Here is an 11,089-nt window from a genome sequence, read left to right on the forward strand (position 1 = left end):
CATGTTTGAAGGTTGTTAATGATTTGATAATGTTGTTTGAATCGTTTTGTTATTGTGAAAATATTTTAGAGACCTATGATTGAATGCAATTTGACATGTTGGAAATTGGTCTATAATTGCTGATATGACATGTGAAATTTTGTGGTGATTGATTGTTGAATGAACCTAATGTTGGTGGTCTAAGCTTATGCAATTTAGGAATGATGTCACATTGTTAGCAACCTCTTTCTCTTTTTCCTTCTCCTTCTCGATCGCAACATCAGCCTCAATCTTTCATCTTAGCTGGATGTTCTCCTCCTTCAAGGCATTCATTCCTTCATCACTTATGTTTCGGAAGTCTATAAACTCCTGTTGCATTCTTGATTTTCAAGGATCGCAACAATTTCGGCCACAGAGGGGTTGACCTCTCCAACAACTTTACTCCTAGTAGAAACCATACTTGAAAACTCTTCTTCTTCTTCAAACAATTAACTCCTTCTCACTACTCGGTCAGACGGTGGACGTCAATTGTACTTACAAAGCCGAATGTACCCTAGGAAGTCTTTTTCAACTTCAAGAACTCCTACTACTCGACACTTGTATTCCAAGCCTCCTTAGTCTTCCACCGAATGATGGAATGCCTACAAAAGATTCTCCGACGCTCAAGTAAGTGCTCTAGATCATAGATTCTAGTCAAAGTTGGATTAATACAAAAAGTGAAGAATATGATTAAAATCATACTTATAGAGGTGTTTTTCTTACCAATGGCCCTCACTTGAATAAGCCTAAATTATGGGGTCATTGACCCTTAGACCCATTAGCCAACTTACTTATGGCGAATGAAAATTAATAAAATACCCTTAACTTAAAACTTAGAATCCATGATATATAAGGATATTTTTGTCTACTAAAACCCGGTACACATTGCTAAAATGTACCAACTGAAAAACAGGCGTACACGCGTTAGCAAACCCCTATATATATATATATATATATATATATATATATATATATATATATATACTAAATTTAAATTTTTTTCATCTTTTAAATAATTATATTTTAAATCTAACTCAATATAAAATCAGATAAAATTTATATCATTTAAATATTATAAATTTATTTTACCTCAATGCATGTCACATCTTCAATAATTTCGATATATATGTCGAATTTACTACTACATATATTTATAAGTTGTTTGATAATTATAATATAATAAATTTAATAAATAACAAAATTATTTATAATATAAATGCCTATAATATTACTTTAAAAAATAGTTTTTAAATCTAATTCAGTTTTGTGAAAGAAACTTATACAAAAAGATTTACACTTTATATATAATATAAATTTGTCTTATATAAAATTTCAACATAGATTTTAAGTATTGTTTAATTAATTTTAATTTTTTTTTTGCCTACTCAATATTTGTTTGGAGATAAACGTTTTTATCATCTATAAAAAAAAATCCAGTTTTTACTTCATACTTGATTCCATAAGCAATTTACTGTGTGCAATATATATTTTTCAACGAAAGATAGATGACATATGTTAAATAAAGCACCCAAAAAATTGTTTTTCAATAAAAGTCATGACCATAAAATAAAAATATTAATATACTGCGTTAAGCATTGAAAATGTGGGAGAGTTAAAAATAATTACAGATAATGATGTTTCATTTGATAGCAACTTTTTCATATTCGCACAATGCAAATGAAATCTATGACAAAAGAAATTGAAAACTTTTCAGTAGCTTTATCTCCATATAATAAAATTCTAGTTAAACACGCAATGCATGAAATAAAGCCGCAACATAGAAGTTTCATGTCACAGCGATATGGTGCTGTTGATGTTCCTCTGAATCATAAATTCATAATGCTAAGAGATCATTATATTCAACCTCACAATAACTAACCATAGGAAATGTTTTTCTTATAAAAAATAAGAAACTTTTCTTCTGCTTTATAAAAAGTTAATTACTATGCAGTCCATCCTTATTTGGTTTCAAGTTAATTATGTTAAATTAAGGAATATTCAGCACCCTCTCATTCAAATTTGTCAAAATTTGAATATTTCGAGCGTGAAAAAAAAAAAAGTCTGATAGTGTGCAATATGCAAATTTCACAACTAGAATAAACTTTGATAGCTTATTGTTTTAAATCTAATTTGATATCATAATTAAATCCGGTTGCTAGGTTTGTTGATATTTTTTTACTTCTTCATTCAAATATAACGGGTTAAGTATAATTTTAGTTTTTGAAATTCTTCTTTTGTCTAAAATTTTGATACATTTTTATTCCTAAATTTTAAAAATGGATATAATCTTTTTAATTTAATTATGTTAATTTTTCTATCTATAAAACATGTATTTTAATTTATAATAAATAGGAAACCTGTGAAACAAAAATGCTAGTATGAAATATATTTAACATGTCAAAAAGATTAATGTAATAATTAGATTAAAAGAATTATATTTATTCACTTTTAAGTTTGATGACTAAAATACCAAAGTTTCAAACAATGATAAATTCTAATTTGGTGTCAAAATTCAAAGATTAAAAACATACTTAAACTAAAGATAATAATATATATTTTCTCATTATTTTAAAATATGAGTATTCAACAATTTAATTTTCTTAAAAATAAGATTCAAACATTTATTGAATTTGAAAACATAAATAAAGAGGATTACATTTATCATGACTTTAATTTTACTTATTCACTAGATATTAATTAATAATTTTGTTACTAAGTTTCTAATATCATATTCAAAAGAAAACTATTTTAAAATTTTAACTTTATTATCTTATTGTAGAAGTTCTTAACAATCCAAATTTAAATAATTTATCAATCATGTTTGAATTATGTCAATCTTTATTAAAAATAAAGACTACATTTTATTTAAATAAAAATATTGTTTTACTAATGGTTTATCTAAAAGAGTTAAAGAATGGGAAATAAATTTCTTACACACAATATCATTATTTACATTAAAATAATAGCTAGAAATTTTAAATCTAATATAATTATTGATACTCAATAATTTGACAAAAATAAAGAACAATATATTGAATATATATATATATATATATATATATATATATATATATATATATATATATATATATATATATTAAATTACATATTATTTTTATTTTTCTATTGGTAGTCAAGATTCGTTATGAATAAGTTTAAACTTATATATAATATATATAATTGTTAAGCACATATTAACAAAATTAATTTATATAAATACTTACGCAAGAAAATAACTTCAACAAATATTACTTTTATATATATAATTTGATCTCTCTTTTATCTTGTATAGTGTGAGATAACCATCGTAAGAAAAACAATCAAAGATTATGCAATCATTCATAAATAATCAAAATTTGAATTTATATAACTATTTGGAGAAAGTCATTTTATAAATAAATTCACGCGTCTTGTTTATTTTAACTTTAATTAGTATATATATAACAAGATTCTACGATCCATATTTATTTTCTTTCGCTTTTACAAAAAAAAACGGTCTTATGGTGTAATAAATAATAGTTAAACGGAAAAAGACAAATGCATTTAATATATGAGGATTACTAAATTTTAATTTCAATCATATATACATAATATTACCTAAAGGGTAACTTAATTTGTTGATTAGTTTTTATTCCAAAAAGGAAAAAAAAAACAACAAATTAAGTGAGTTATAGAAACGTCTATGAAATCTCGAAGAAGCATAGAGTTATATGAGCATTGAAATGCTCTAATATAAAATGGACCCATTTTCACACATGTCCATATCTATGTTTGAAAAGTGAGACACAAATTTTAAAACAAGCACAATCATTCCGTACATTGTGCTCCGCGTGAAATTAATTTATATAAAATCGTTTTATCTTAATTAATAAATAAAATATTCAAGAGAATATTTATAATAATTTTACTCAACTTGATAGTGTTATAATTTCACACCGAAAGTGAAATTCAATGTTAGAATATATTTATATATGACTCTCCACTAGTCCATGCACATTTTCTTAATTTTTTAGCAATCTTGGTGATAATAGATTCATATATAGAGATTTAAAAGTATTTGGAAATGAAGAGTTTATATAAATACTCTTTGACGTCAAAGATGTGATTAATTAAAAAGGGACATAATTTTGAAATAATGGTTAATGATATAATTAGTATTTAATCGTCAAATATAATTTAGGTATTAAAACAACAGCTAATTTAAACCTATTTAAGTAGGTCATTAAAATATATAAATACTAATTGTCAAATGAGAAAGTAAAAATAATACGTCATAATTGTTAAAAGTAAAAGAGAAAAACAAAAAGATCTCAAATAAAGATTCAACCAATAAACTAGAAGGTTTCCGTCTCGTGAAATTACTTCGTCAAAACATGTTTTCGTGTGAAAACAAGACTTGATGAATTGCGAAATTTTTTGTTGAATTAAAATATGTAAATCAAAGAACAACAGAAAAACAAAAATACTCACAAATTTAATTGTTGATTCTTAATGAATTGACGCATCTTATAATTTCTAATAATAAACAATATTGTTATGGCTACTAATTAACAAAAACAAAATTATTAAACCGTACATTCTTAAAATTCTGGCCGTACGCTACCAAAGAAAAAAAAAGAAAAAAAAAAACGCGTTTAGATGAGATGATTGAGAAGTTAAGAGTCAAATGCAGGAGAGAAGACGCATAAATAAATAAATAAACTAAACGAAAGAAACATGCATGAACGTGAAAAACCCGCTAACACCATGCACACCACTTAACCTTCAATTTCATCTTCCTCGATCACACTCACTTTTCAATGACACCAAAAAATAGAAAACGATGCATTGAAAAGATTGCTTCGACGTGTTCCAACCAAACTTGGAAAAGTTTAATGAAAGAAGGATCACGGTTTCATGTTTACTTTACAAAATATTCCTCTTTATTTTACTTTTGATTTTGGACCTCCAACAATTTCGGAAAAAGTTAAAGTTATTTTGTTTTTCTTCATTTTTTCAGATTCTTCTTATATGACGAATCAAATAAAATAATATTTACTTTTGTGATCATAGCTAAAATATTATTCTTTAATGAATTTTGTTAAAGATATTGTAAAGACTAAATTACAATATATATCAAAACACAAAATTTCATTTTTAAGATAGTGTTGTAAGGTTAAAATATATAAACTTAAAATTTATTGAAAAATTCAATGAAAAAAATAAAATTTCAATTAAACTTAAATAGAATTCAATCTACATCGAAGTTAACTTATTGTCCAAAACTTTAAGATAGTACTCATTCACATTTTTATTTTCAATCATATCCTTCTTCAAAAATGAGTCTTTTTCACATTTTCGAAAAACTTATTTGGAAAACATAATAATCCAACTCATAAGATATTAACAAATTCTAGGTAAAAAAAAGAAAAGGAATATAAGAAGAGAATATTGTTACATTTTTGTGTATTCTATGAAAAAGAGGAAGAATAAGACATATTGAAGAACTATTTACATCTCATTGTACTATAACTTTATGGTATTATTTATAAATCATATTCTAGAATATACATCCTCTATTAAGGTAAAAAAACAGAAATTAAAATCAGCTAATGCATTATGCTCTAATTAGTCAAGATCATCTTTTAACTTTGAACTCAAAATATTAAGATAATGAATTTAGTAATCTTATTATCCATATATCACCATCATTGGATAATGAAAATCCAAATGGATGGATTTGTTTTTCAAGAAGGATATATTTAGGTTAAAATGTTAATAAGCAAGAAATTTTGATAGAATTAATTTTTCTAATTCTGGTGAAAAAAGCAAGAGATAAATATGAAAAGTGAAAAGAAAGAATCACTCTTTTCAAGAGATGAAACACACAAAGGATTGAAAAAATAAAGGTTGTTTAATCACTCAAAGGATTGAGTTATTAATTAAACAAACTAATTATGACTAAGTTGTTAACTGAATCCTTATTAAAACTTGAAATAAAACCAAATTAAAACTCATTAATTGATTAACCCAAAACATAATTTGATCAACCAATTTTACAAAAGTTTGAATTATTAATTAAACAAACTAATTACTTAAAAACTGCCACAAATCTTCATCATTGGTTGGATTCACACAAATCCAATGTTAAAATATATACTTGTACTTGAATTTCTAATTTAATTAATTTTAAAAGTAAACTCCTGAATTTTTTAAATAAGATTACTTATGAAAAAATAAAGTTAAAATGCACTTTATAAACTAAAATTAATTTATCTATTTAGAAAACTATATAAAATATTTTCTACAAGTTTTTTTTTTCATAAATTAACGTTTATAGAAAGGTTAATTATTCTATTTCTTTATTTTTTTAATGAATAAAGTTATTTAAGAATACTCTTAAACGGATACTCTAAGTATACTTGTATCGTGTTATACATGTGTAGTTAAACACGTGAAATATTAAATTTTAAATTCCTATTTTATTTAAACAATTTTATAAAATTATAAGAAAAATATAACATCAACTCATTTTTTTTAATTAAAGATTCAAACTTTAAGTTTAAGATTGATCTAATATGCAAATTCCGTATAATGTTATATAGATTGTACTATTACATCCGTGGCATATGTTAAATTGATCGTATTAGTGTATTTATGACGTATTTATTATACAGGTGTCAAATATGAATATATATTTTTTCAAATAACATTACGTATTAGATTGTAAAAGACATGCAACATCAAGTAGGTGTGTAACACATTTAACTGAAAGATAATTCATGATGTATACCTCATGAACTTAGTAATACTTATCATGGAATTTTGTAGGTTTGTATATTGAAATTTGAACGATGACATATAAACAAATAAGTGGTTTAATTATAACATTGAAAAATATGACATCACGATTGATTAGGCGACGTCGATTCCATAAGATTTTAATGTATTTAGAAAACACATTTACATAATACTATAGTTGTATAAACAAGATGTCTTAGTGTTTGCGTCGAGGATAAAAGAACTAAATATTAACTTTATTCAGTTATGAAAGTATGTAATCCTCTAGATCATTATTTGCATTTAATTGATCCATTTAGTTACTTATATCACATAAATGTTTTGTGTTCAAATATATGTTTAGTATTAGTAACAATAAAGGGTTGAATGATATATATGGGTTCCCCAACTAACAAAAGACAATAAGTTTGATGAAATCTAAGCATATGTCATCAAATGCTTTGAACGGGAAACAAATATATTTTGTACCTTAAATTTTTGCATAAATATAGATTTTTGACTTATAATTATAATATGTCATTTTAAAGTATAAAAATGAAGTTATTTTCAATTTTGATGTCACTGTAATTATTTGTGGTTTACCTAAAGGACAACATTATTGTATGATTTTGCTTCTTGCACAAATTTTTCTCTAACCATCTTAAACATGTAATAAATTGGTAAGAACTTCAATCTTATGAACTTTCTTTCTTATATAAGTGTATCTTTAAACATTCCCTTTTAAATAGTTCAATTGTTGGACATAAAATGTTGTTAGAGAAATCAACTACAGAGGCAAAAAAGTTTGCATGGTTGTGCCTCTAGATTTGGTATTTTCATCCATATATTTATAATTATTATTTTTTCTTCCTCAATTATTTACAATTATACTAATATATTATAGTGTAATAAACAAATCGGCTCATATGAGTGTGGTTACTATGTAATGCAATGAAAGACAACTATTGTTCGTGCTAGTATTACAACTAATTGGAAAGCGATAATAATTACATTAAATCAAATACTTTGTAACTTTATTTTTTATATAGTAATTGAAATTATTATCTTTCATGCAGAAATTCAATAGCACTACAAATAACTTGTGTAAAAGACATAATACAAATGTACAATAGTATTTAACACATGTGATTCTAGGTATTCAGCAAATGTAAATTTACTTGTAATTTATTTAAAACTTTACAATATTGTTGTATCATGTTGATTTTTGAATAATTTAAAATGTGTGTTGGTTATGTCTGATTTTATATTATTGTATCTGACCAATTTTGATTCTGTCCAGGTTTCTTATGTACGTAGAAATAAAAGCAAAAATGTTATTTAAAAGGAAAGCCTAGAATAAGTTTCGATTGTTACAAAAACCAAAGCATAAATGGAGTATTAGGCTTTGATTCTTGTAAAAATTGAAGTCTATGATATTTTTATTTAAAATTATTTAATTTAAAGGGTATTAGGCTTTAATTCTAGTAAAATTTGAAGCCTAATCCCTTTCTGATTTAAATAAATTATTTATATTTTGAGGCTATTAGGTTTTAACTATCTTGATAACCAAAACTTAATATACCTTTTAAAATTAAACATTTTATATAAAAAAGGGTTAGATTACTAAAATAACCAAAGCTTTAACTTTTTACTTATTAATGATATTATGCTTCAATTCTTATTGAACCAATGCCTAATTTTGAGATTTATGTATTAGTTCATAATCAAGGCAAAAGAAATCATCTTTTTTTATCTCGTTCGGATATGTTTCAGTTATCCCACATAATCCATGTTAAAACTCTTTCTTAATGGAGTTATCCAAGAAAAATCAATTAGAGATGAAATTTAATCATAGTTATTAATTAAATAGTTAAATATTAAGAGAAAGATATGTTGGGAAAATCTCACGATACATACACCCAAATAATTTCCTGAAATTGAGTCTTATTATTTATTATAATTGAAGGGCTTTAAATAGCCAAAACACTTACAATATTACGAGGAATAAAAATAAAATATCAACTATCTGAAAACTAAAATCTGTTAAATCTATCATAAAATAATATTGTACCTAGATAAACCGAAAATCATAACTCCGTGTCCCTATTTTATCTCTATCAAATCAAACTAAATATTATTATACCCAAAAACTAATAAAATAAGATTTAAACAAAATTATTAATAAAATCCTAAAATTTAAGTTTATCCCAACAAACTCCCCCATAAACTTAAATTCTTCCTTCCTTCGTTCGACTTTCCATGTGCATCATCCTACTCCAGGTTTGCATCTTCTCTCCAAGATTTTCAGCTCCAATTCATACAACCGGTTCTTCTTTGCTTTTACCTGAGTTGTTAGACGACCATGCTTATCCTTTAAATATAGCACCTGATTTTTCATAAAAATTGAATTACCTTTTTCAATTATCTGACCCATGCTTAAAATATTGCTCTTCAACTCCGGAACATAATAAACATCCCTAATCTCTCCAACTCGTCCATTAATCTGAATATGTTGAATTGTTCCACGCCCTTTCACGGCTACCTTGGAGTCATCTCCAAAAGACACAAATTTGGCCTCCACCTTGGTGAGTTCATAAGAAAAGTTCTCGTTCCCACACATATGATTGCTTGCTCCAATATCTAGATACCATACCGAGTTGGTAGAAATCTCATCATCCTTCATCTCTTCTTCATCTTCTTCCCTATTTTTATCTAGTTCAATAATGCTAGATGCTTTCTCTTCCTTTTCAGGAGCCATCTTCTTCAACTCCTCAAGCTCAATCCTTTGTTTATTCATAATTTCATTAGCTTCATCCAGAAGCCTCCCATCCGCTGAATCTCTTCATCTTTTTGTTTGAGTTCCTTTTCCACATTTGTCGCACCTTTTACCGAGATCACTTCATCCAATATTGAGACGAAATTTTCCATGTCCACTATATCCGAGCTCTTTGCCAGCAATAGTTCTTCTACATCTTCTTCTGCATCTTCAGTTACGAGATTCGTCTCCCCCTTTGTCTCGGTCTTGCAATACTTTGCAATATGACCAAACTTGCCACAGTTGTAGCACTTTGTTGATCTACACTCGTTTGCAAAGTGGTCGTACTTGCCACACTTAAAACACTCCACTCTTTACTGATCTCCTCGACCTTTTCCTTGTCCTCGGTCATGCCAATCCTGCTGACCGGTTTGATCTTCATTATCATTACCTCGGCCACGTCCACCTCGTCCTCTGCCACCAGGACCTCGGCTCTGAGTAATCCGAGTTTTATTCGAGTCAAATTGTACCTGTAGTGCTTGGTTGTCGGGTTCAACTTGATCATCCCAATTCCTTCTCCTTTGTTTGTGGGCTTCTAATGACCCAGCAAGTTCATCCACTGTGAGAGCCGACAAGTCCTTCGATTCTTCGATGGCACACACGATACTTTCGAAATCTTTTGTAAGAGATCTCAAAATTTTTCCCACAACCCGGCTAGATGGCATTTGTTCTCCATTCCTACCGAGTTGGTTGGCCACCTTCTCCACCCGAGTTATGTACTCGGTTATATGCTCTTTGGGTTCCATCTTCAACTATTCAAACTCTCCTCTTAGAGCTTGTATTCAGACTTGTCTAATGCGGTTGTCACCTTTATATGCAACCTCCAATATCTCCCAGGCTTCCTTTGCTGATTTGACATTCGCTATCTTTTCAAATCCCAACTCATCTACTGCATTGTAGATGAAATATAATGCTGACCCATCTCTTGCACGAGTTTTCTTCAATGTTGTCATCTGTGCCACCATCTGATGTTCGTCCGTATCAGGTTCAACGTACCCGTCTTCCACCATATCCCAAATGTCTTGGGATCTCAATAACGCCTTCATCTATAGGAACCAATTATCATAATTGGTTTTTCTCGTCAATTGTGGCACACTCATACCATTGATAACCTTTGTCACCTCTCAAAAAATCAAGCACTCACTTTTTCTCTCACGATGTTTGATTCTTTCCTCTCTCTCTTTTTCTCTCTCTTGGTACTCAGAGCATAAAGCTCTAATACCACTATTGGGAAAATCTCACGATACACACCCAAATAATTTCCTGAAATTGAGTCTTATTATTCATTATAATTGAAGGACTTTAAATAGTCAAAACACTTACAATATTACGTACGAGGAATAAAAATAAAATATCAACTATCTTAAAAATAAAATCTGCTTAATCTATCATAAAATAATATTGTACCTAGATAAACCGAAAATCATATGAAGATTATTTACCAAAATCAATTTAGTAACGATGAAAATTTTGATTCATGTCAAATAACATTCTGAA

The 11,089-nt window shown here is 27.1% G+C and overlaps 1 protein-coding gene and 1 pseudogene across 1 annotated transcript; both read right to left on the reverse strand.

The window, feature by feature from the left end:
• Positions 1–9,043: 9,043 nt before the first annotated feature.
• LOC148197359 (uncharacterized) lies at positions 9,044–9,535 on the reverse strand. The gene has a single exon (XM_088093671.1). It carries the CDS (start codon positions 9,533–9,535, stop codon positions 9,044–9,046), a length of 492 nt encoding a protein of 163 aa, XP_087949797.1.
• A 35-nt stretch (positions 9,536–9,570) lies between these two features.
• LOC148197360 (uncharacterized) lies at positions 9,571–10,879 on the reverse strand (annotated as a pseudogene).
• Between the last annotated feature and the right edge of the window lie 210 nt (positions 10,880–11,089).

The sequence above is a fragment of the Vigna umbellata genome, chromosome 6, assembly GCF_029865625.1.
Source record: "Vigna umbellata cultivar VRB3 chromosome 6, Vumbellata_1.0, whole genome shotgun sequence".
In the NCBI taxonomy this organism is placed as follows: domain Eukaryota; kingdom Viridiplantae; phylum Streptophyta; class Magnoliopsida; order Fabales; family Fabaceae; genus Vigna; species Vigna umbellata.